At 46.0% G+C, this 27,997-nt stretch overlaps 1 protein-coding gene across 8 annotated transcripts in view; it reads left to right on the top strand.

The window, feature by feature from the left end:
• The window catches only part of IPCEF1 (interaction protein for cytohesin exchange factors 1), a 246,559-nt gene that overhangs the window by 185,340 nt on the left and 33,222 nt on the right, over window positions 1-27,997 (top strand). For 7 of the 8 annotated variants that reach the window (XR_012801047.1, XM_075596933.1, XM_075596935.1 and 4 more), the window contains 2 exons: window positions 777-850; window positions 13,423-13,494. Coding sequence is in view for 7 of the 8 variants with exons in the window: in XM_075596933.1 (XP_075453048.1) it covers window positions 777-850; window positions 13,423-13,494 (146 nt within the window). In the remaining variant the exon portion in view is untranslated. The remainder of the gene's footprint in view (window positions 1-776; window positions 851-13,422; window positions 13,495-27,997) is intronic. The other variant, XM_075596936.1, reaches the window with a different exon arrangement.

Raw genomic sequence — 27,997 nt, 5'->3', positions numbered from 1 at the left:
CAAATGTGTGAACTGTGAAACCAAACTTTTTAGGAAGTCTGTAAACTAACCTCATTACGTGGGGGCAGATTAAAGATGGTCACAGTTAATAAAACTGGTGCTCAGAGGGTACATTAAGATGTAGAGATAATTAAAACCTTTGGCTAGATGGTAACGTGCTAAAAACTCCATCCTTCCTATGGTTAAAGTAGGTGACCAAGCAATATCCTACATGTGTGTTTTTTTTAAGCAATTCTGTGCTATGAGAAAATACTTGTACAGTAGCATTAAAACAAAGCAAAACAAACAACAACTCTGAACTACATTTTTAATTTATTATAATGTAACAAGCATTTTTTGTTTCTATAGCAACCATTTACAAAGTCATATTCCCTTCCTCTTCTGAAACAGACTCTGGCAGAACCCTTTTTGAGGCCTGCCCTCTCTCTAGCAGTGCACCATCTTTGGTCTTCTGCTTCGCTGACAGCCATTTAGTGAACCCCCAAGCCGAATCTTCGCTGATCGATCACAGGAGAACGGATCGATTGGCAACAGCTAATTGCTTATCATTGTGTGGATGGTATTGATGCATATTAAAGGGGGGGACGGGGACAGCAGTTTGGACTGTAGCTTAAAGAAAACGGTCACTCAAAAATGCTATACTTCAAATGTCTAAATAAAACAATATATACATATACAGTATATATTTTAACATCTCCAATTGACTTTTCATTGATTTGATGTCTATGAAGTTACATTGTAGAGTTTTAAGCAAAATGCGAATATTTCTTTTGCAGGCTGAAAAAGCGGAAGGATTCATCAATCTGCCAGACTTCATTGTGAACCCTGCAATCGAGTGCAAAAAAAAGCAGTAAGTAATAGTTTGGTTTCGATAAACGGCATGAATTGTATTTAGAGTAAATCACAGTCAAGTACAGAACTAATGTCAAAAACAAGGGGTTAATATATATTTTTTAAATAAAGTATAGTATGAACTAGACAAAGATCTTCTGTTTAAATCATCAGCCCCCCCCCCCCTCATTTTTTTAATCTTACATGAACTGGTGGGTCCCTCTGGAGCTAATTCACCCAACATTTGGAAATCCATGGTTTCCCAGGTATTTGTAGTGTGTTTGTGTTAAACATGGCCACTGGAATACAAACATGGCCACCAGAATACAAACATGGCCACCGGAATACAAACATGGCCGCATGGTCACCAATTAAAGCTTTGACCGCCGAGCCCTGACCCTTTATCTGTCCAGCGGGCACCTGTTTTGCCCGGTGCCAGAGCGGGAAGACACAAAAATAAACATCTCAAAAAAATCCTGTGGAGAAGATGCAGACTTAAACACTCTCGACTATGTGATTTACTCAGTCTTTAGATTGATGGTAGACACTGATGCAGACTCCTTAATGGATTTGTCACGTGTATATATAGGTACTGTAATGATACACTGGCGACACACTTTATTCGAGCTTGGCTAGTCCCACGAATTCGGGTATACCCGGGTGTATTGAGGTTTGTGACTGTTTTCTGCCCGAGTACATTGAGTTATTTTCCAAGCAGGGATTGAAGCATTTTATTCCCGCTGGCTGCAATACTGCACAGTATATATATATAAACTGCATTACAATTCATGAATTTATGCCATCTGGTAGACACGCGAAGCATTGCAGCCTATTAAATCCTAATCATTATCATTTAACAGATCAGCCGCCCATCAGCCAGGCATGAACCCAGGCTGGGAAGGCAAATGCAGCGGGGCTTGTCAGAGGTTAGGAGTGGCGCATTCCAGGTATCTGCCAGGTACATACCGGGTATTTGCTCGAATAAAGTGTGTCGGTGCAGTAGGTTGAAATGGAACATTGGCTTTACTAACCTAACTTGGAACATGTAGTTTAGAGGAGGAGAATTTCACAAAAGACATTTACTAATTAAGCAGGCTGAAAGCCTGGGTGGAATTGCTACATTCCAGCACAACGATCACATGCATTTCCCCTTCCAAATGTATTAAAAGATCAATGTTTCGTTCCTGAATGCAGAACTTGAGAAAGGCCCGCATCATCATGAACATTTCTTGGTGCAATCAGTTCCTTAAGGCTGGGGTGCGCAAACTGGGGAGCGTGAGATTTAAATGCTGGGGGAGTGTGAGGGGCCTCTAGTTCCATCTTACCTGCTCTCAGCTGGCTTCTGGCGACACGTCACCATGACAACACGACGTCAAATGGCAACGCGACGTCACATGTCGTTGTGACGTCAAATGATGCCGGAGAGAATGCCGGTAAGAGGGGTGGGGGGGAAGAGCAGGCAGGGGGCGCAAAGAAAAAAAGTTTGCACACCCGTTTTGAGGAACATTTTCCTTACACATTGTAGCAACTTATTCATTATTAAAGATACTGTGTGCATTATGTATCAATGACTCCTTGCTGCAATAGTAGGGAAAAAATATGGGAAAGTGTATTGTACACATTTTCCATTGATTTCAAGGGAATTTCTTTCTTTGATAAATCTGGCACTACAGGTATTTTTTGTACCATTTTTTGATTCTTCTTTTGAAGCTAATACACTTTGACCCTTCTTTATTTTTAATTAGTTTGTAAACATAGGCCAACAAATTAGTTTTAAAAAGCACAGGTACAGTATCACATACTGCTTCAGAGACAATAGAAGACCGGTGCGTCAAGGATTAATTATGTCCTTATACTATATTAAGAACTCCGCAATAGGATTCCATGTAGATTATGTGGAGTTTATCAGCATCCCATATTTAGGGAACAGGGGACTATTACCTAGTGCTGCCAGTGTTCTAAGCACATTAATGAGTACATAGTATGTCCACAAATGGAATAGTAAAGGCATAATGAGGAATCAAGGCTGAGGTAACTCTCTCAATAGGTGTCCTTTGTCCTCTCCTTTCCAAGAAATCCATGCTGCGGATCCAACGGCGTGCAAATTCTACCCACAAGGTAAGTAAACAGGAAAAATGGAAAAAGGCAGAGCACTGCCAACAATACTAGGAGGAGGCTCACATTTAGAAAAATATTAAATATTTATTGAAGGATCATAACAGACCCCCTAGATATTGCTAACGCACCTACGCGTTTCAGCCCGTATGCCCTTTATCAAGGTGAAATTTTAATACAAATAAAATGGCATTTAAATACAATGCTGCTTGCGCGCCATTGGGTGACGTCATGCGTCGCCGTCCAATGAGCTCAGTGCTTCTCCGTACCTGGAGCTCACATTGGCTCTGATTGAATGCCTCAAAACTTGAACAATAGTAACTTTAATAGATGATTTCTACATGGACGAGCTTAAGGATACTGTAGGATCGGCGAAAGCGCAACGTTCCCTGCCCATTCCCATAGAGCACACTGCATTCGGGGGCACGCACTTGCTCGTAAACACGAGCAACTACACCAGTCAGCTTAACAACCAGTAAGCTTGAATGGAAATACGAACCATAAATGCCAGAAAAAATATTAAAAACAACAAGGTAATGTGAAACACAACATTCAAAAATATATGAAAAACAAAATAAACAGGACAAAAAACATAGTACATAATGATATTGTGTACACAATTACAACATATCAAGGAGTCAATATATGCTTGATTATTGATATCCATGAATAAAAAGATGTAATAATATACTATAATAAACCATTCAAAAATGAATCAGAATATCTATGCAAGGATAAAAAAAAATCAAGAATATAAATAAAGAGATTACCAACAATCAGATTAAATAAAAAATAATAATGTATGAGAACTGTGTTCTACTAAATTAATAATAATAAATGACTATAACGATTATATATATCAATCACATGACTTTTGAAGAATAACATAGCTAATTGGTAATAATTCCAAGAAACATGAATTTAATTATTAAAAAAAAACCTTATTTATCAAATATGGAAGCAGTTACATATCCAAATTGCAGAACAGAGGGAATGTCCCAGAAATGTCCCAGGTCCCAATCTGTATTGAGACTAGACGGGACCTGGGTTTTCAAAATGAATATCCAGTAAGCCTCCCTCTGGTCAAGCCTCTTCGTCCGATAACCTCCGCTGATGTGTGGGAAATGAATTAAATTCCACAAAATTTGAGATATTTACTATTTCCTCTGCTACAGTGTGAACAGTGCTTTGGGACCGGATGTATAGTATCTTTAAGGTTAATGAGCCTTACATGCTCCATAACTCGTACATTTAAGCATCTCATTGTCTGCCCCACGTACTGTTTCCCACAGCCACAGATGAGGAGGTAAATAACAAATGCTGTTTTACAATTTATGAAGTTATTAATCTGATAAATTTCATTAGTGACCGTGGATTGAATTTTTTTTGATGGTGTCATTAGTTTACAGACTTTGCAAGAGCCACATCTATATGACCCTCTGGTCAATTGAGTAGACCTAGGAATCTGAGAAGAGAACAAACTGGGTGAATGGGAATTGGAAATGGTTTTCGCCATCCTGAAGACCAGGTTAGGGCAGGCCCACGATATCCCAATGTTTTTCCAACATTGGCTTAATTTGGTTAGCCTGCCAGCTAAATTGGGTAATAAACAATGGGCCCTTGGGAGTAGTGGTCTTCTTGAGTTTTCTAACACGTAGTATATCTTTATTCAGATTATTAACCTCTCCCCCAGCAGTAAACAAATCATCCGATCTGTAACCCCTGGCTAGAAATCTATCATACAGTTCTTCTAACTGTTTTTGGAAATCTTCTTCGTTTGAGCAGTTTCTTTAAGCTCTTATAAATTGTCCCTTAGGAATACTGTTAATATGGTTCCTAGGGTGGCAGCTGTCTGCTCTTAAATAAGTATTCCTGGAATTCTCCTTATGAAAGATATCAGTATGTATTTTGAGAGAAAGATCAACATATAATAATAGATCTAAATATCGTACGTTTTGATAGTCGAAGGTGTGAGTGAAACGAATATTATATTAATTATTATTTAATAAATCTATAAATAATAATAGTGACGTGACATCACCCTCCCAAATAAAGATCAAAACATCAATAAAGCAACGATAAAATATAATGTGATCTCTATAAGGGTTCCTATCTCCAAACACGTGGAACAACTCCCACCAGCCCCAGAACAAGTTAGCATAGGAGGGGGCAAAGCTGGAACCCATTGCCATTCCACGTGTCTGGAGATAGTAAACACCGTCAAACATAAAATAGTTATGTGTTAAGAGAAAGTGCATTGAGTCTAAAATAAAGGTGGTTTGTGAAACTGATAAATCAGAAAGTTGTAGAAAATATCGTGCAGCTGCCACCCCAAGGAGGTGCTCGATGATTGTGTATAACGAAGTCACTTCCATAGACATCCATAAGAAATTCCGTTTCCATTATATACTTTTTATTTGATTTGATAAGATCCCCACTATCCAAACTGTTGGAAGGGAGAAATCTAGCCAGGGGCTGCAAGAAATGATCCAGGTACCATGACAGACCATCTCCCAAAGATCCTATGCTGGAAATAATTGGTCTCCCAGAAGGGGAGACCAACGTTTTATGGATCTTTGCGAGATGGTGGAACACAGCCGTGATGGGGAATGGGTTATAGAGAAAATCCATCTAATTCTCCTTAATGACTCCAAAGATCTTTCCTTCATGTAGGAGTCCCATAAGGTCAGACATGAAGGAAAGGGTTGGGTCAGATGGCAGTACAGCATAGGAGAGAGTATCCTCAACTTGGCGTAAAGCCTCCTTGTGGTAGTCGCTCCTATGCTTTACTACCACTGCCCCCCCCCCCCTTGTCTGCATTTTTGATGATCAGTTGGTTATTAGCTTTAAGTGCTTTCAACGCTTTGCTTTCACTTTTGCTTAAGTTATTCTTTTGAGATTCATTACATACATTGAATTGCAACCTTTTGCCAAAATGGAGATATCTCTTTCTACCATTTCTCAAAAGTGGCTATGGCACTTCCTTTAACAAAGGTGGGATAGAAATTAGATTTTCTTTTGAAACCAGAACCCATACGGCCAAAAAAAGCCTGGGGGTCAATTTACGAATTATGATCATGAAGCTGTTCATTTATGTCTTGAAGATGACAAAGGTCTCTAAAAGAAACGCGTAAGTGCGTTAGTACTATCTAGGGGGTATGATCCTTAAATAAATATTTGCTATTTTTTCTAAATGTGAGCCTCCTCCTATTATTGTTGGCAGGCTCTGCCTTTATCCATTTTTCCTGTTAACATACTGCTTCAAGCTAATTTGTGACAAATAAGAAAATAATGCAGCATCAATTTTAGTGAATAAGACTTCATTATAAAGCAATATTTGGAAAATCAAGTTAGCCATTTTCAGGCCCCCTTTAAAAATGTCTTATTTGCATATCAGTAGAATTATGTTGTATTGTAAGTAGATTTTTTCCATGTTCAATAAGACTTTGCTGCTAAAATGTTATAATCTAGTTTTGTATTCGGGGATAATACAAGAAGCTTTCAAAATAACTATTCATACCAAGGGCAGTGCAGACGACACAGGGTCATTCCTTAAGGTTGGAGGAAAGGAGATTTCACCAGCAACAAAGGAAATGGTTCTTTACAGAAAGGGCAATTAAAATGTGGAATTCATTACCCATTGAGACTGTGATGGCAGATACAATAGATATCTTCAAAAAAAGGTTGGAGATATTTTTCGAAAGGAAAGTTGTACAGGGATATATCAAATAAGTAAACATGAGAAGAATGTTGATCCAGGAAGTAATCTGATTGCCAATTTTTCGAGTTGGGAAGGCATTTTTTTCACCTTCTGAGATATCATTAGATATTTCACTGGGGTTTTTTTGTTTGCCTTTCTCTGGATCAATATACTTACGGTAAGTACAAATATTGGATATAGTATTTGTTGTCTAATTTTAGCATAGGGGGAACTTGATGGAAAATGTATTTTTTCAACATCTACTATATAACTATGCAACCTATAATGGTAATGTTAGCTCCCAGAATCATATTGTAACGGATCAGGGGACACACGCCTCTCAGCGGGTCCCCGTCACCTCTGGCCCCACGGCGGCCCCCTGCCCCGTTTCCCCGCTCCCTCAACGTCCTAACTCTCTCACGCCGAGCTGTTCCCCCGCGGCGCACAACGCATCTGCATGCACTCGATTGTTCTTTTTCTCATTATACGTTGGTAATTTGAGAGGTGTGTTTGGGTGGAGGTATACCATTCAGGGAAGTACCACAGACTATACTAGTCTGTGGGAACGGGCCTGAAGAAGAAGCGCTGTAGTCCCCGAAACGTTGCCCCCTTATATTTTATTACCTCGACCTGATCGTTTGTTATACGTTGTCCATTTTTTCCTCTTTCCCTCCCCCTCTTGTTTTTTATTCTGTTTTGTTCCTTATATATTTCCTCCATCCCCCTACCCCTCTCCATTTTTCACCTATTGTTTACCCATTAGTTCTATGCTAAATACCTTCCTCGCCCCCATTAGGGTTGGCTTTTGATCTGTATTACTCTTGAATATATCGTTCTTATCCTCCTATTGACACTTGTGTCTGTTTTTTCATATTGAATGCTGGGAACCACTATATATATTGGGGAAACCTTGCTTATTAAGGCAGGGTGCACAATCTTTTTCCCCTCCGCCTCCTGCCAACTCTACCCCCTCCCTCTGCACGCTCCCCCTCTTTAACTTGGTTCCAGCGTTCTGATGTCATGTTGCCATGGCAAAGTGGTGTCACATGACCCCACGGCGTCATTTGCCGCTGAATTGCCATGGCGACGTTTTGCCAGAAGTCGTCTGAGCCAAGGTAAGTGAAGTTACAGAGGCGCCTTCGCCGCTCCCCCTGCATTTCATTTAAATGCCTTTGGGAAGAGGGTGGGGCCTCTGTAAATGTCACGCCCACCGCAGTATATCTGACGCCCCCCAGTTTGCGCACCCCTGTACTAAAGTATACCAATTATTAGCTATAATCAGTGTTATTTTAACAAAAAAATATTTCACTTTTTTCTTATTGAACCGACACTGGCCACTAAAAAAAACCCAGCTAGAAATGATATGATAGCCCTGTGTGTATGGGTAATCTCAGAAGGGAGGGTTGAGAGTTACTGGCATAGAAAACCACAGATCATTTTCTCATGGTCCATGCAACGTTTCTCCTCCTTTTTACTGGTTTCTCTAAACTAACACACTGCCACTAACAATAGCATTTCTGATTAAAAGAGGTTACCTACAATAGCAGAGCAGCAGCTAGTCACTGACTTGCTCTTTGCCTTTAAGGGGTAGTAGCAGGTTCACTAATCAGCAAAAGCTATTTAAAGTTCAATAGTGGGGATCGATTTGAATGCGAGTTTCCGTACGGTAGTGTCCAATATTTTGTGATCTCACTACACTCCCTCTTTTGAAATCTTGTTTTAATGCCTGCACCTTGATAGCCAACATATATCTCATATTATTAAAAACTTTATTTGACAAAAAATGCTTAGATTATAAATTACAGTACACTGTCTAGCCCAGTCAAACATTCCCATTACTGTATTTCTGTGCTGTGACAAAGAGATTAGCAGATGTACAGTATTTATCAAAACATGAAATTATTTTGAATGGTCAGTGCAGAATTTAAGAATTGTTGCACCAGAGCAATACTGAAGTTGTCTGTATAAAAAGCACTTCCTGGCTTGTTGCTACGAGATATAACTTGAGATATACCGCTCACCTATTATCGTCCTAATATATATAGAACCTTTATAAAAATAAGTAAGGTGCATGTGGAGTATAACAAGGTACACAGAGTTGACTCGAAGATCCAAAGTACCCCAATTATTGCACTCTATACATCATAATTAATTTGTATGGACCTAAATAGTCCCTCAGATAATATCTGGATGGCGATCAAATAGACCACTAGGACCAGTCAGTGCCTTTACTTACTGAGCCACTCCTTTTCTTTCTATACTGATAGCAATTTAAAGCAGAACATAATTGCCCTAATCTCTAGTGTTGGAGGTTACCATGGCAATGTGTAGTCTGCTATGGCTCTGGGGAGAGCTTCATTTCAACCTTCCAGATACAGTGGCGGCCGGTTTCAAACTAATGCGGCTGCCGCCGCAGTTTAAAAACAGCTGCGGGCAGCGCACGGCTATCTTCGGCTGTCTTCGGCCGTTTTCGGCCGGTTTTCCCGCGCCTCGGGCGCTTTCAATAGTAAGCGCCATGCGCTTTCAATAGAAAGCGCCATTAGCGCTTATCTATTGAAGCGGCCGCCGCGCGGGAAACTCCGTTTTAAACGGAGAGCAGCCCCGCGGTTAGCCCGCTATGCACCCGGCAAGCTTTAGAATGAAGCTTGCCGGGACAGTACATATTATTCAAACTTTTATATCTCCTGAACGAGGCATCAGGAAATAAAAGAGCTTTGGAAAGACATCTCGAGTCAAAAAAATAAAATGTAATGAAAAGTCGATCATCACAGACTGCTGCTTTGAAATGATCTTTGAAAATGGGGGTTATTTTCCAGTATTAATATTATTTATCTACTTTTTAAATTAATAATAGACAAATAAGACCATACTGAAGTAGAAGCATCACAATTGTGAGTAGAAGTGCATAGTGCATTAAATTTATATAACAGACAAATACCATAAAACATTAATATTTCATCTTCATTTTTAGTCACTTTATGCACATACAGTACGTCGGTATTCATCAGTGTTAACTGCTATTGAAGTCAAATGGCAGATAATGCTGGATCAAGTTTGATATCCCACACTGCCGCTTGATGAATCTGCCCCAGAGATAGGTATAGCTTTTTGCTGTGGTTTTTTTTTGTAAAAAAGGAGGTGATGATACTCAGGTCCGTTGACAGATTTCCCAGGACCCAGGACTAAAGTGTCCACTGGACCTCTTTCTCTCTCACACCACCACCATTCTCTCTCCCACACCCCCACCCGTTTTTCTCCCACCCCCGATTCCTCTCTCTCCCTCATCCCACCTTTCTCTCTCCCCCACCCCTCTCCCTCACACCCACCTCTCTCCCCCACACTCAAAAACCCCCACTCCCCAATACACATACTAACCCCCTAATACACATAACTCCCCCTCCCCAATATGCATAATAACCCCCAATACACATAACCCACCTCCCTCAGTAACTAAAAACACACAGACATGCATATACAGTAGTAGCTAAACTTGCCTGTTCTCTACTACCTCATTCTATTACTACAGCCATTACCAGCCTCATAAAATAAAGGGGTGCTTATTATTATACCAATAGCTCCTTCTTTATAAACTCCATTACTAATGGGGATGTTTAGTGTTAATAACTGTAAAAGCTATGTGTATTATGTAACGGGTATTCCCCACCCCAATCGCAGATATAGTGTGGGGTGAAAGGGAACATACAATGTTACCATAGGTGTGGTGCATTACCTGTTGGCTCTCAGGAGAGCTGAGCTTCCGCCACGGGGAACCTGGGGCACTATCTACTAGGGGTAACCACTTACTCAATTCAGCGCCTCCACCTGCGATGGCTCCTACCATAGGGGGAGTGGTTCCTCGCAGGACAATCACAATAATCACATACACGGTGATGTAAATAACTAATACTATTTACTTAGGAACATAAGATAACACATATCATGACAATACCAACATAACCGGTGTCCCTCTCTAGAGGAGACACTTACCACTGCGTCACGCAGGACGCTCTCCCAACACCAGGTGATCCCACCCAGTGTCCATAGAGTCCCACCCAATGTCCCGCACTCTTGCAGAGAGAAGCAATGGGTGACTGCGCAGTCACAATTACACTAAGGGCCCGTTGGTGCACTTATGACTGTATGATACCTGCCGAGCACTCCGGTGCTCGGGTCAACACTTCACAAAGGGTCAGACGTGCGATGAATCCGTCTGATCCCAACCTTGCGTTATTCTCTGTGGCCCCGACTTGGGCCTGAACTCCTTAACTGGAACCGCAGCGTCCGCTGAGTCCCTGCCTAACACTATAACAACGTGACACACACTGTACTATAGGCCGTCCCTATAGCACAGCAACCTTAGGTGGCTTAAGGAAAACTCCTAGGGCCTGCGGGGTGCCTATCCTATGCAGGTAGGTCCCTGCACCCACCCTACTCATAACACGGGCCCTGGGCCATGGCTCCCCGGATTGGTTACCGCTATGAACCCCCCAGTTGCCTCATACTACGCGCAACGTGGACCTGGGCTATGGCTCCCCGGACTGGTTACCGCTATGAACCCCCCAGTTGTCTCACGTCGCTTGCCTCACCTAAATCCTGCAGCAACGCTCTGCAGACTAACACTCAGCCCACTTGTCCCTTTCTATTCCCCAGCTCTAACTACAGCAAGTGACAGGGTCCCTAACCTGAGGCTATCCCTGGCAACACTCACTAACCTTGTGGGGAATTAGGGCTAACTTGGACCTTAGGGCCGCTGGCCTAGTGCAGGGAGTCCCTGACTCCTGCACCCTACCTCCTTCTCTAGGCTGCTCCTGACTCTGACTCCCCAACGTGCTGCCAGCCCGCAAAATGTATCCTTTGCTTCTGCAGATCCTTGGCCCTCATTGGCCACACTGATGCACTTGGTGTGCTTGGCCCTAAGCCTCATGGGAGTTGTAGTCCCGTGGAGGCTGTACTTACATTGGGGCCGCGTGCGCGCCTTCCCTACGCCTGCACTAACCCCTAATGGCCGCGGCAACCTCTCTCTCACTGTCCCTACTCTCGCGCGACTCTTTCCTGCCCTCGCGCGACCCTCTAAGAGCTGTCTCAACTCCCTACCTAGTCCTGCGCATGCGTGACTCTGTTGGCCCGCCGGGAGCTTACTGCGCATGCGCGAACCGGTGCGACATGGCGGCGCCCTGTGCGAGAGCCGCCGGAGATCTCCTGCACTCCGGTGCGCTCCCTGCTCGGCCCCCACCTTTGGGAATGGCCGTCGGGTCTGCCGCTTCCCAGCGGCAGTACCCGCCTTCGGTCCTGGCCACGGAGGCTCCGAGGGAGGACGCAGGGGGCAAAGGGTGACCTGGCTACAATTAAAATAAAAAATCTATCACTATCACATTTGTCACATTGCAGTCTGTTTCAAAGTTATTGAAAGCTTTTTGCAGAGGGGAGCAGAAAAAGAGGCCTGCAGGGGGTTGGGGCTTAGGGGGAAGGGGTGTATCCAGAGGTAAAACACACATGCAGACACACGCAGAAAGAGACACGCACACACATGACTGCACTGGTTTAGGCCGCGTCCATGTTTAGTGCTTGCGGGCGGAGGCGCGCTGAGGCGCGCTTCCGCTCGGCACTGAGCCCCTACAGCCGCAATGAGAGCGGCTTTAGTAGGGGCTCGCCTACGCTTCTGCAAGCGCGCGGAAGCGTAGGTCTTTGGAAAATTTTAAATCTTCGTGCTTGCCGGAGCACAGGGCCAGTCACGTGAGCGGTTCGCCCAATGAGGGCGAACCAGCTCCATGACGTCACTGGCCCGCCCACGGACGGCGCGCTGTCTAAGGCCAGGGAAAGCACCCGCTTTCCCTCAGCCTCAGCGCGCCTCCGCACGCCAGCAAGAACCATGGACGAAGCCTTAGTCTGGACCTGCTCTGCTCAGACACGTGGGGGGCGGGGAAACAGGCAGGGTCGGGGAAACAGGCAGGGATGGGAGGGATTGGCTGTGTGCAGTGACTGCCCCCACACCAAGCAGGAGAAAAACTTGCAGCAGGGGAAACAGAGGTGCTGATACAGAGTAATGGACAGTAACACCACAAAAACAGCCCTGCCTTTTTGGACTTAAACCATATTTAGTAACTTCCTATAATCACTCTTCTATCCCTGCTTAATCTGACAACAAAGGAGCGAAAAATAGACAAAGATAAAACATGATACTCATGCATTCTGATTTTTAGGATCCTGACTGTATTACTGTAAGTCTGAGTGTCCAACTTCAATTCAATGCTTTCAATATAAAAATTGGAGCTGAAAATCAAGGAACAAAGCTAAGGTCTCTAGTATATTGAATTAGCCCCTAAGCCAATGGTAGATGAGTGGCAGCAACACTACATATGTTTATCAGAAATGCATAGCAGGGGCTGTAATGTACATGGTAAAAACGTTAGCTCCAAAATGTGTGCCAAATTTCAGGATTATTAAATGTAGAAGACAAACCAGTTGGATTGGTATAGTAGGAGAAGGCCATTTTCCCATCTGCACACTTGATTTTTAGTTTAAAGGCCCGGTTAATCTATAATTTGTGGGGTTGTGATTCTGCACCACTGATTTTTTTTTCGTGACATATGCTATATAGAGATGTTAGCTTGTTAACTCTTGGCTGAGTAAGTAACTCTATAGTTTTAAAAATAAGCAACATGACCATGCAAGTGATTGCTAGGCACCCTTAATTTGCATATGTAGCAAAATGACTTCCGCACTTGATCTAATTTGTCCTTTTTTGTGTCTATGTGTTGTTTAATTTCTTCCTGAAGTGCTATAAAGATCAGTCACCCGCAAATCAAGAGCTTTTATTTTGCTGCTGGGAACGGAGAGGAAATGAACAAGTAAGTGGCAGGAACTGACCTATCACTGTGAACTAATTTTGTGGGCAAAGGGTTATTTGCATCAGCTGCTGTTTTTCTCACCGACTTTCAAACTGTCAAATAAATGTTGCTTTTGTTGCTTCTACTGTTTCTGAGTTACTCAATTTTGTAGTTTCAATACTAAAATGCAAGCATGAATATTATAGATATTTTCAAGAACATTAATCAACACAAGTTTTCATACTGCTTTTATATTGCCTTCTGGGCCTTCAGGGCCTATGTAACTGAAACTTAGCACAACTTAATGTGTCTCCAGAGACCTTCTGTAAAAATGATAGTGATGATCAGAGGAGGAACTAGGCATTTTTGTGCCTGGGGTAAGTTCCACCAACTGGATCCCCCCCACCCCCTCAATTTTTATTTAAAGAACCAAGGGAAAACAATACTGTAATTTGTAACTGTATGTGTGAATCTTTTGTATACATCTTCTCTCACCCCAACATTCTCACTCTCCCCTCCTACCCCATTCACTCTCTCCACTCTCTTGCTGACTGATAAGCCAGACACACACATGGACCCTTACATAATCAACTGATGCAAACACACCGAAGCACAATGGTGCACACTGCAATGGACACGTACTGTACTTTCATACGCCAATGCTGACCCATAAAGAGGTAATGCAAAGCCCATATCCTGACTACACACTATTCTACAAATAGGTGTACATTGAAGCAGAAATACAGAGAAATTTTGTGATCATGCAATTCTTCTACTTCCTTTCTCAATAGCAGCCTAATCGTTAGTGGGTCGAAGAAGCAGGACATAACATACAAACGATTGCAGGGAGTCACCTACTGTACATGCTTAACAGAGGTGTAAATATAATTTATGGGCCCCTCTGCAAATATTTTTTAAAGGCCCCCTTCAATCACTCTCATAAACCCCCTCTCTCTCCTCCCTTTCCTATCTAACTCGCCCCCCTTCTCTCTAATTCTCTCTCCCCCTCCTCTCTAAGGCCGCGCTTATAATGCCGGCGACGGCGACACGACCAATGACGTCACCAGTCGCCGTCCGTCGCCATTTGGAAAAGTTGTGTTTAGGTTTTGGGCGACGTTGTGTCACGCTGCGCTCACCACAAACAGGACGGAAGACCGCGGGGCTGAGGTGGGGATTGATAGGCACCGACCCACAACCACGCAGTCCTGTCCGGAATGCGTAGTCCTAGTCGTACCGCGTCGTAGGGTTGGAGAGGTCAGGGTAGTCAGGGTACTTGCCGTGTTCCAGGGTTGGAGAGTCCGGGTAGGTAGAGTTTCGTAGCCAAGGTCCTGGGTAATAGAAGGTAGAGTAGTCGAGTAACGAAGCCGGGGTCAAAGTGCTGGAGAGTGTAGAAATCCAAGTAACAGGCAGGGTCAAACAGGTCAGACAAAGTTCAAGACAAAACTAGACAGCAGCGGTGAGCACAATGCATAAACAGGAGTTTATGCTCAGCAATGAAGGACAGGCAGAAGCAGGTATATATGTGGGAAGGATCCAATTACCTTGCAGGGGTGTGTACTGGTCCACCAATGGTGTCAGAGAGACACTGATCAAAAACAGCTTGCAATTAGGCTTTCCTGATGCTAGGTCTGGTTGCCGGGCAACCCGCGCGCGTGCGCGATGCGCGTCGCGACATGATGACGTCATGCGGTTTACTCAGCAAGTCTCCGCCTGTTGGAGGCTCCAGCAGCTCCCTCACGTTCTCCTGCTTCCTGGTTGCCGAGCAACCCGTGCGCGTGCGCGATGCGTCTCGCGGAGCTCTGCCATCACGCCGCTGCGCCTGCACTGCCCTGGCAGTGCGTGGGCGCATGACTCTGCCCCGTGGTGCTTCCCTGAGTCGGTCTCCGCGCGGATCAGAGGCAAGTGTGACACGTTGCTGTCGGCAAAGCCAGCGACGTCATTAAAGGGGAGGGTAGAGGGACAGAGGAGCTCCCGATTAGCCGCAAGGAGGGACCGTCGCCGAAAAAATTCAAATAACAGTGACTACCAGATTTCTGGTAGCACTGTCGCTCCGTTGCTTTGTCGCTTTCACGTGCACTATAAGCGCATGAGACGGTGACAATGCATTTGTTTTGCCTTGACGGCACCATCGCTGGCACTGTAAGCGCAGCTTAACCCTGTCTCCACCTCCTCTCTAACAATCCCATGCCCTCTCACTCAATCCCCCCTCCTATTTCACTCTCCATCTTCTCCAACTCTGTCACGCTCCTCCCTTCTCTCTAACTCAATCCAACTCCCCCCTCCACTAACACTCAATTCCCACCTTCCTCACACTCTATCCCTCTCCCCTCTTCACACTCAATTCTCATCTGCCACTCAATCCCGACCCCTTTCCTTGTGGGCAATGTGGGACTGGACAGGACAGGACGAGGCCTCCAGTCCTGCTTTGGTGGGAAGCTGGGGCAACGCAGGCAGATGCAGAAGTTGGGCCCAACTTCTGAGCAGGTGAAAATTCCTGCGTCGACCGGGACATGGGTTAACCGGCGGGGGGCATTGACGTGAGGCGTGCTGGAAACAGAGGCCACAGCAGCCCAAGCCAGATGACTGCCCTCCGCCCCCCCCCATCCCTCCCCCAACCCCCTGCTCTCAGGTCTCCCTGGGTTTTACAGTACTGTAGTTATGTGTCTGATGGTCATAGACTTAATGAAAAACACAGGAAAACTACCTTATCATTCCAAGTGTGTCCTCGTATTTGGAGCAAAAGATGCGTAATTACACAGGAAAACTGTGTGAGTTGGTAACCAAGCTACTGTAAAGCTCATCTATATTTCTATTTGCAAAGTACTGTTGAATAGTCCATTGATTACTAAGGTTACCTACCTAACATAATTGTGCGTTTGGTATTAAAAAAATAATAACATAGTGATGCATATATTTATTTCAGAAATCCATGCTCAAAAGAAAATGTCATTTTGGAATCACACTTCTTTTAAACATACCCTCCCGCTGTTGCCTAAGTGTTTCTCTCCCAGGTAGAGTTGTTAATAAAGCAAATGACATTTGGTCAGCAAAGAAATGCAGAAGAGTGAACATACTGTAGCTGCTCAAACAAACCATAAAGTATTTTGCTCAGTATGCATTCTTCTTATTTTATTGATATTTTGGCTTTCTTTATACTGTATATTAAATACAAAACATTTTGAAGTGAAACTTCTTTAGCGGCACCTACCACATGAGAAAAATTCAGTGGCAGTGAATGGAGTTGATGGGGAACGGAAGTCAGTGGTGACGGAAGTGACGTCACTGCTGGCAGAAGAGGCCATCGGCAACATTCACTGCCACTGAATTTTGCCAGCTTACAGCAGCAGGAGTCAGGACACACACACACACACACACACACACACACACACACACACACACACACACACACACACACACACACACACACACACACACACACACACACACAAGCAACCCTCCGGCCCCCTCCCTGTGAACTGTCAATTAACCCCCCCACCCCCCCCATGAACGTCAATTAACCCTCCCGCCGCCCCCCCCCATGAGCCATCAATTAACCCTCCCGCCCTCCCGTGAACCATCAATTAACCCTCCCGCCCCCCCGTGAACCGTCAATTAACCCTCCCGCTCCCCCCATGAACGTCAATTAACCCTCCCGCCGCCCCCCGTGAACGTCAATTAACCCTCCCGCCGCCCCCCGTGAACGTCAATTAACCCTCCCGCCGCCCCCCGTGAACGTCAATTAACCCTCCCACCACCCCCCGTAAGCCGCCAGCTCCCTCCTTCATTCCCTGATCGCCTCTGTCCCTCCTGCACCCATTGACCCCCTCTCCTGCACCCACTGATCCCCGCTCCCCCTCTACTCCACCCAACGATCCCCGCTCCCCCTCTCCTGCACCCACCGATCCCCGCTCCCACTTTACTGCACCCAGGGCCGCCAACATAGATCGTGGGGCCCGGGACAAACATTTTAAGCAGGCCCCCCCTCCGTGCCGGCGGTATTGCCCGCTGCACCCCCCCCCCATTTCACACCTCACGAGCCCCCTCTCTTCCCCTCCCCCTTCCCATATATTTCTCTCCCTTCCCTCTCACTCTCCCGCCTTGCATGCATTTCTCTCCCCTACTTCTCACTCTTACACCGTCTTTTCCTCACTCACACCCTCTTTTCCTCACTCACACCGTCTCTCCTCTCCCTCCGTCAATTACCCCACGCACACTCATTCCCTCCCCCCCCCACACAATTCCCCCCACAAGATATACAGTATACCAAAAAACTTCCCACCCCCAATGCAAAAAACTTCCCGCCCCAAAATACATTTAAAAAATGCCCACCCCCAAATACATAAAAAAAAACACAATGCATACACCCCAACTACCCAATACATATTAAACATATATATATATATATATATATATATATATATATATATATATATATATATATATATATATATATATATATACATATATATATACATATATATACATACACACACACACACACACACACACACACACACACACACACACACACACACACACACACACACACACACACACACACACACACACACTACCCCAACCCCCCCAATACATATAAAAAATACCCCAACCCCCCCAATACATATAAAAAATACCCCAATCCCCCAATACATATAGAAAATACCCCAACCCACCCAAATACATATAAAAAAATACCCCAACCCCCCCAAAACATATAAAAAAGACCCCAACCCCCCCAATACATATAAAAAATACCCCAACCCCCCCTAATACATATCAAAAATACCCCACCCCCCTAATACATATACAAAAAATAACCTAACCCCCCCAATACATATACAAAATACCCTAACCCCCCTAATACATATAAAAATACCCAACCCCCCACAATACATATACAAATACCCCAACCCCCCCAATACATATATAAAATACTCCAACCCACCCTAATACATATATAAAAAATACCCCAACCCCCCCTAAAACATATATAAAAAGTACCCCAACCCCCCCAATACATATAAAAAATACCCCAACCCCCCAATACATATATAAAAAATACTCCAACCCCCCCTAATACATATATAAAAAATACCCCAACCCCCCAATACATATAAAAAATACCCCAACCCCCCAATACATATAGAAAATACCCCAACCCCCCAATACATATAAAAAATACCCCAACCCCCCTCAATACATATAAAAAATACTCCAACCCCCCAATACATATAAAAAATTCACCAACCCCCCCTAATACATATACAAAATACACCAACCCCCCCTAATACATATACAAAATACCCGAACCCCCCCTAATACATATAAAAAATATCCCAACCCCCCCTAATACATATAAAAAATACCCCAACCCCCCCAATACATATAAAAAATACCCTAACCCCCCCTAATACATATAAAAATACCCCAACCCCCCAATACATATAAAAAATACTCCAACCCCCCCTAATACATATATAAAAAATACCCCAACCCCCCCAATACATATAAAAAATACCCCAAACCCCCCAATACATATAAAAAATACCCCAACCCCCCCCCAATATATATAAGTCAGACTTACCTTGGAGATGATCGATCAGGTGTGTGGCTGCAGGGGGGGGGTGCGGCGTGCCGGTGGTGCTGTAGGGGAGCGGGGGTGATGACTGCGGGAGACCCCGATGCTTCGGGGGCTGGTGGGACAGCCCGGTGCAGCCGGGGGGGGGGGACGGCATTTTGCAGCGGGGAATGGGGGGGGGGGCAGCGGGACGTCCTTGTGCTGCGGGGGAGTGGCAGGATGACCCTGCGCTACGGCGGGATGGCCCTTTGCTGTGGCGAGGGACCCGGTCCTGCAAGGGGGCCCTGTGCTGTGGCGGGCGGGGGGGTCGGTCCTGCGGAGGGGAGGCGGGAGGATCCGGTCCTGCGATGGGGGGGGTGCTGCGGGGGGCCCGGCAGCTGATCACAGTAGTTGCCGACAGCCCCTTGCAGGCACCTGTGTCACAACCACAATGCTGCTTCCGCCCGCGCCGGGCCTTCCTCTTGCGCCGGAAGCACGACTTCCGGCGCTGCCGACAGGGAGACCAGTGCCGAGTGCCCGGGACACCAGTGCCCTTTGTCCCCCTCTGTTGGCAGCCCTGACTGCACCCACCGATCCCCTCTCCCCCTCTACTTCACCCACCGATCCCCTCTCCCCCTCTACTGCACCCACTGATCCCCTCTCCCCCTCTACTGCACACACCGATCCCCTCTCCCCCTCTACTGCACCCACTGATCCCCTCCCCCCCTCAACTGCACCCACCGATCCCCTCTCCCCCTCTACTGCATGCACCGATCCCCTCTCCCCCTCTACTGCACGCACCGATCCCCGCTCCCCTCTACTGCACGCACCGATCCCCTCTCCCCCTCTACTGCACCCACTGATCCCCTCCCCCCCTCAACTGCACGCACCGATCCCCGCTCCCCCTCTACTGCACGCACCGATCCCCTCTCCCCCTCTACTGCACCCACCGATCCCCTCTCCCCTCTACTGCACGCACCGATCCCCTCTCCCCCTCTACTGCACCCACTGATCCCTTCCCCCCCTCAACTGCACCCACCGATCCCCTCTCCCCCTCTACTGCACCCACCGATCCCCGCTCCCCCTCTACTGCACGCACCGATCCCCGCTCCCCCTCTACTGCACGCACTGATCCCCTCTCCCCCTCTACTGCACCCACTGATCCCCTCTCCCCCTCAACTGCACCCCCCGCTCCCCGCTCCCCCTATAATGCACGCACCGATCCTCTCTCCCCCTCTACTGCACCCACTGATCCCCTCCCCCCCTCAGCTGCACCCACCGATCCCCGCTCCCCCTCTACTGCACCCACTGATCCCCTCCCCCCCGCAACTGCACCCACCGATCCCCGCTCCCCCTCTACTGCACGCACCGATCCCCGCTCCCCCTCTACTGCACGCACCGATCCCCGCTCCCCCTCTACTGCACGCACTGATCCCCTCTCCCCCTCTACTGCACGCACCGATCCCCGCTCCCCCTCTACTGCACGCACCGATCCTCTCTCCCCCTCTACTGCACCCACTGATCCCCTCCCCCCTCAACTGCACCCACCGATCCCCGCTCCCCCTCTACTGCACGCCCCGATCCCCTCTCCCCCTCTACTGCACCCACTGATCCCCCTCCCCCCTCAACTGCACGCACCGCTCCCCTCTCCCCCTCTACTGCATGCACCGATCCCCGCTCCCCCTCTACTGCACGCACCGATCCCCGCTCCCCCTCTACTGCACGCACCGATCCCCGCTCCCCCTCTACTGCACCCACTGATCCCCTCCCCCCCTCAACTGCACCCACCGATCCCCTCTCCCCCTCTACTGCACACACCGATCCCCTCTCCCCCTCTACTGCACGCACCGCTCCCCTCTCCCCCTCTACTGCACGCACCGCTCCCCGCTCCCCGCTCCCCCTCTACTGCACCCACTGATCCCCGCTCCCCCTCTACTGCACGCACCGATCCCCGCTCCCCCTCTACTGCACCCACCGATCCCCGCTCCCCCTCTACTGCACCCACCGATCCCCGCTCCCCCTTTACTGCACCCACCGATCCCCGCTCCCCCTCTACTGCCCCCACCGATCCCTTCTCCCCCTCTACTGCATGCACCGATCCCCTCTCCCCCTCTACTGCACCCACCGATCCCCTCTCTCCACCTCTCTCCCCCCTCTCTCACACACACACAAACACAATGAGTGACACACACACACAAGGAATTCAGCTACTATAAATATAGAAGTGCAAATAGCTAAAACACATTCTGTCATACATCTCTGTGTTTTGATTATTAATTAAAAACATCACAGTTACAAATAAAGTTTCTGTGACAAAATAGTGACAAAAGACAAAGAAGTTTCACTTAAAATGCGTGTGATAAGCACACACACAATTTTTTTTTCTTAACTGGAGTGTCGCCTATTTTTAGGACACATCTTTCTCTGCTCAATATTCGAAAAATTCACATAAATAAAATCCCCCAAATATCCTGCTTTTGAAAAACAATATAGTATCATATTAATATTTCACCCGTCATCATTTTTGTAATCAGTTGAGATTTTACATAACTGCCAATTAACTCTAGGCGGAGTGATAATGATAATGATCTTACAATATTATGCTAAAGTTAATAAAAGACCAGCAAATTGAAATACAAAATTAAAACGTAATAATTACCAATCTGTTGACCTGTAATTAGGTAGTAATGTTGTTATGGAATTTGTAGAAAAATTGGAAAAAGCAATTTCTTTTGTGAGAAAAAATATCAAATATTGTGGCCCATATTGTACTAGGTGGTGCACTAGGACACCATTTTATGGAAAAGCAATGCTCAGTAAATATGGGCCTTTATCCTTAATGGAAACTGGTACTGAGCGATGAAAACAGGGCCGCCGACAGGGGGTGGGGAGAGTTGTCCTGGTCCTTCGCTGCTTTGGTACCATCTGGCCGGCTCTGAAAGTTGGGACCGGCCAGAGGTCAGGCCCAACATCGGCATCTGGCTGGTGGGCCTCAGCTCTCCTCCCATGCAGCGGGCCTCACACTCATGCTGCCGGTGCTCTGCCTCGGGTGTAATCCCTGCCCCCGTGCTTGCACCGGAAGTTGGGCCTAACTTCTGAATCGGTGCGGCACTGGAGGTCTCCCCCCCCAGGTAAGGGTGTTTATGTTACTGTGTTAGGATTGGGAGGGGGGGAGACGGGAGTTGCGATAGGATGAAGGGGGGGTCATTGTGTTAGAGTGGTGGGTTGTTATTGTGTTAGGATGGGGGGGGATTTATTGTGTTAGTATGGGGGCGTTATTTCCGTAGGATAGGTCAGTTACTGTATTTGGATGGGAGACATTGTGTTGGTAAGGGGGGTTATTGTTTTAGTATGGGGGTTAATGTGTTAGGATGGGGGTTCGTGTGTTAGGATCTTTGGATGGGGGTTTATAGTGTTAGGATGGGGGTTGTTGTGTTAGAAATTAAGGGGTTCTGTTAGGGTGTTGGGGGTTATTGTGTTAGGATGGGGTGTTGTGTTAAAATGGGGGGATTATTGTGTTAGAATGGGGGTTATTGTGTTATGAAAGGGAAGGTTATTGTTTAATAAAAGGTGGTTATTGTGTTAGGAATGGGGATAATTGTGTTAGAATTGGATAGAGTGTTATTGTGCTAGGTTTGGATATGGCGGGATTATAGTGTTAGGTTTGGAGAATGGGAAATTATTGTGTTAGGATTGGAGTTGGGGGTGAGATAGGGAGAGAGGTGGAGGCGAGGGAGAGGGGGTGGGGGTGAGAAGAGAGGTAGGGACGGGAGAGGGAAAGAGGTGGGGGCGACAGAGAGGTGGGGGCGAGAGATGGGGATGTGAGAGATTGGGTTTCACATGGCTTCTGACACTGGGGGAAAGGGGCAGTGAAAACTAGTGCAAGGTCCTGAGAAAGCTGTCTGCGACGCTGGATGCAAATGCCATTTTTACTGTAACATTGGTGTATGGAGGTCATAGTGGAGCGTCTCAATTTATCTGAAGGTATTTTTTGCTTATTGTGTCTCAGCTTCTGATTTGTACAGTGGATCGAGGAAGTTTCGGGATGCATCTTTGTTCATCACCTTTTTCTGCTCTAGGTGGTCGATAATAAAAAAACTCCCACAATAACAATATAAATAAATGTATCGAGATAACGATATATATCATGATAAATATTTGATTTAAAAAATATCCGAAAATGTGCTAGTTCATCTAAATAAAATGTGTTCTCAAAATAAATAATTGTTTTTAGATTTACTATATAGCAAATTGCCCTTAATTTCCAAACCCCTTTTATTTCCGCACATTTTCTCACCTACACTGCTCCCATCAACCTAAAGACCCCCTCATTCATCCTCCCCTCATCCCATCACTCTCCCTCCATATAAAAACACATTTAATTGATCAAATGTAAAAAATTTGTAAGACAGATTTTTTTTAACAATTCTTAATAAAATGTGTTTTCTTTTTATACATTTTCAAAAAAATCAGTTTTAATTCATTTTAAACATGGGCTTGAGTACAAGGGAAAAGGTGGGGATGGAGGGGTTACGTGCCCCAAAGGAGGTTAAGTATCCCGTGGTGGAGATGGAAGAGTTACGTGTCCAGAGGGTGGTGGTGAAGGGGTTATGTTCACCAGAGGGGGCGGGGATGGAGGGGTTAATTGACCCAGATTTGGGGAGAGGGAAGGGTTATGTGCTGCGGGGGGGGGGGGGGGAGGGGAATGGAAGTATAAAGTTCCCCAGGGAGGATGGAAAGGTTAAGTGCCCTGGGGAGGGGGAGATGGAAGCGTTACATGTCCAGAGGGAGGTGGAGGGGTTAGGTTTCCAAAGGTTTAGATAGCGGGGTTAAGTTCCTTATAGGGGGAAGGAGTTAAGTGCCCCAAGATAAGTAGATAGAAGGGTTAATGCCCCAGGGGGCAGGGAATGAAAGGGTCAAGTGCCCCAGTGAGGCAAGTGGAAGGGTTAACTGTCCCAAGGGAGGAGATGGTGGGGTTAAGTTCCCCAGGGGATAAAAGGAAGGATTACATGCCCCAGGAAAGGGGGCAATGGAAGGGTTAAGTGCTCCAAGCAATGGGGAAAGATGGGAGGGTTAAGTGCCCCAGGGGAGTATGGGGATGAAGGGGTTAACTCCCCATGCTGCCTGAAGGCTCCTCCCCCTCCCTCTGAGTCAGCAATCAGAAGAAGGAAGGGAGGGGGAGGACTGGGGAGCAAGAGGCAGTGAGACTTCACAGCAGCAGCTTCAAAGCTGACCACTGGCATCCCGTAATACTGCGACAATAGATCATTTCCCATATCGGCACACCAGGAGATGATATTATCATGGTATACTGGTATACCGCGTGTCATGATAATATGATATATTAAGTATTTTAATCAATCTGGTACTTCAGGGGTCAACGTTTGTTATAAATTGTACTAAAAATACAAGAATGGTTTTTATGATGGATCAACACCATTTCTGCGTCTGTGTTGATCTAGAATAAGGGCTTAATTGGGGGGCTATCATTGATGCCCCACTAAAAGTAAAAAAAATGTATAGTTTGGAAGGCTGTGGACGATAGCCAGATTATTGTCTGTCAGCCTCAAAGAAATCCTTACAGTACATTCTTGAAATATCCCCTGTGCATCACAGAGAGAGGTGTCAAACAGGTCACCACTTAGTCTGAGGGCTATATGAAATAAAGGATACCATGGGATGACATTTATTCTGAAGAATAAAGTTTAGATATTTGTAATCGTTGCAAGGAAATGCATGCTATAAACCAAACACTTGAGGTTTAGGAGGTGACAAGGGAAAGATATCCATTTGTCACTCAAATTTAGGAGCAAGCCGGTCAAAATTAGTATTGTTACATTCAGCAAACTCGCCTGAACCTATTGATATGACTCACATGTATCTAAGTATTGGAGAGATTAAGAAGTGTTGAGATTTCTTATATATATTGCGTCAGACTTTTAAAATCCAAAGAGAGGAGTTTGGATAGAGTTGCCGTGTCTTTTAACCTTGGTGGCATATCTAAGTCATGTGCTCACAAAAGTGCTGTCCGTGACAGATGGTACAGGTTCAACTGCTGGTTGTCAACTGCTTACCAAAGAAAATCCGTGACCATCTTGCGGTCACTTGCGAGATGGTCCATAGCAGGCTGTAATGGCCCATCATATTAACACAGCGGGGATCCCTGCGTTTGAATGGGACTCGCACAGTGTGAATTCTAGCGGGTTCCAACTGTCTGGAAGAGGCATGCAGTAAGATAGAGACTGAATAAGTCCCTCTCCCTGTGTGACCGTGGGGCTATTATTAATTTTAATAATACAGTATTGTAGCAAGGGGTCTCCGGAGCTGAGCCACATTGATTTAGGGCCCGTGGACCCCCTGCTTACCAAGTTACAGACTCCATTATGGGGGGCCAGTATCACAGCGACAATGTTTAAATTGCCCCGCGTCACAGCCCACGTGATCAGGAGATTTGAACAAAGCAGAGGGATACCAGCCCCCTGCCAGAAAAAAAAACACGCTGACACGCTAAGTGTCGATTAGGAGAACCAATCAGGGCCTTTCTCATGGACGGGGCTAGCTGATATAAGCAACTGTACAGGCGTGAATTGTTTTTTTAATCTTTCTGGCTGTGCAGCTGCTTATACAGGTGTGTGTGTCTGTGTCCCTGTGTCTGTGTGTCCCAATCCTACCTGCATCCTCCGTGTCTCCATGGGCTGGTGGTGGCACCAAGGCCGTCTGAAGTGCCCCCTCCATGGGCCGCCTGCAGCCCCTGCAGGTCTGCCATCAAGGTAATCTCCCTCTGGTTCCTAGTCCTATACACCTTACCCTCCATGGCCAATACCATCCCCTCCCCTCCCCCTCGCCTCATACCTTTTCCCCCCTCCCCAGGCCCATAGCTTTGTTCCCCCCCCCCATGGCCCATACATTTGTTCCCCTTCTCCCCCCCCCCCAGGCCCATACCTTTGTTCCCCTTCTCCCCCTTCTCCTGGCCCATAACTTTTTCCCCCTTCTCCCTCCCTCCCAAGGCCTATATCTTTTTTCTCCATCTACCCCCCTCCCCCCTTCCCATGCCCATACCTCCCATCCCCCTCTCCCTAGGCCCATACCTTGTCTCCAAGTCCTCCCTAGGCCCATACCTTTGTTTCCCTTCTCTCCCTTCCACAGGCCCATATTGTTTTCCCCTTATCCCCCCTCCCCAGGCCCATATCTTTCCCCCCCTACTCCCCCCTCCACAGCCCATAACTTTTTACCCCTTCTCTCCCCCTCCCCAGACCCATATGTTTCCTCCCACCCCGGCCCATACCTTTCCCCCCCCCCTAGGCCCAAACCTCCACCCCCCCACCAGGCGCGGGATTTCTTCCAACCGTACCGCCCTTCCCGCCTTAAGACGCGAGTGCAGAAAATGGCATTTTAGTGTTAAACACTGAAATTGACACAGTAGCACAGTACTGTACACATTACAATTCATTCATTTAATTGCACACAAAGAAACAGAATCCATGAAATTCAAACAAAGCAACCGCGATAAACACGTGTGCCTGGGGCGATTGGCCGCAATAATGCCGTGTGGAGTTCAGCAGCGCACACGAAAACGGTGCCGTGATTTGTTCAAATAACGGCCGCTGCATCTGTACAACTTGGTATTTTACTTCTCTTACTGTTGAAAAAAGGTCGGTATAAGTGGCACACCAATGCTAATAATAGAAAGTAAAGAGTATTTCCTTTGGTGCTCACCTTCTGCTGATACCGGCGTCTCAATGCTGGATCCACGAATTGTTAGAAAAGTTTTATCAAATGTAATCTCTGAAGGACTTCTGTTCCCTTCATCAGCATCTGATTTTTTTTATACAACTAAAATATAATCCTTCACTTTGGAATTGTGAAGATGAATCTCAGTAACCTGAATCGGAATGTATTTTTAGTACTGCCTTTATGAAGCCCTATCTCTCCATTAATGCATAAATATTTTCCAGTAAGGAGGAGAGGTACAGTAAGTGTTGCTAGGCAACAACTAGTAAGTGACTGTTATGTGTTATGTGACAGTATGTGACAGATAAAAATAGGAATGGACAGGGGCACGGCAGCAAAACTGGCACCAACAGAAAATTGTGTACATGTAAATATTGTAGAAGAAAAAGCAACATGTTGGCAAAAAACATAATGTAAAGTGCATACCAATGAACTGTACATAATACATGTGAAAGCAGTAAGATAAAGTCTTATTATACTTCAAGAACAAATCTACATTAATTGATTAATTCCCACGGCAATCATCCAGGCTCAATATTACCAACAATGTAGCATTTTTTTTGAATAAGCTAGTTCCCATGGCAATCAATGTAGTTCTCATAGAAGAATTATCCAATCAACACTAGAAAGTAGGATTCCCACAGTAATAAACTGATTTATATATATATATATATATAAATCAAAGTCAGACAAAAAACAGGCGCACTCATAGCGTAAAAAAGTATAACAAAATATTTATGTAGTAGATGGTTTAAAAAACACACTCACAAACAAAACGGAATTAAAGCAGTTATGAGTTATACTCAATCGCCAGCCAGAAGCAGGAACCAGGTAACCAGGTGACTCCGGTGAAGTCGTCCGGTGTAGAGGGATTGCAGCAACCTCAACAGTGTACTCCGTGTACCGGAGAAGGTAAGGAACGCCGCCCTAATCCATGTTCAACGTCACTGCAGTGAGTCTCGGATCCAAATCCCGCGAGAACTCAATGACGTCACAGGATTCACCATATGAATGGTAGCAGTCCCCGCAGAAATAGCAAGTGGCCGGCTGGGATCAGTATATATAACACAATATAAACAGTCCCGTAAGTAGAGTAGGGAGTCTGTACTAAAACTAAAACTTGACAGTATCACGTCCGCAAGGCACTCCCTGCGCCTGTTTTTTGTCTGTCTTTTTAGATATCTTCAAGGAAGTTGTGTTCCCTATATTCGGGCTGCAGAGACTATTGGATAGCAT

The sequence above is a fragment of the Ascaphus truei genome, chromosome 4, assembly GCF_040206685.1.
Source record: "Ascaphus truei isolate aAscTru1 chromosome 4, aAscTru1.hap1, whole genome shotgun sequence".
NCBI lineage: Eukaryota > Metazoa > Chordata > Amphibia > Anura > Ascaphidae > Ascaphus > Ascaphus truei.
Note: the sequence above shows the minus strand (reverse complement) of the source record. Positions and strands in the feature narration are given on the sequence as shown.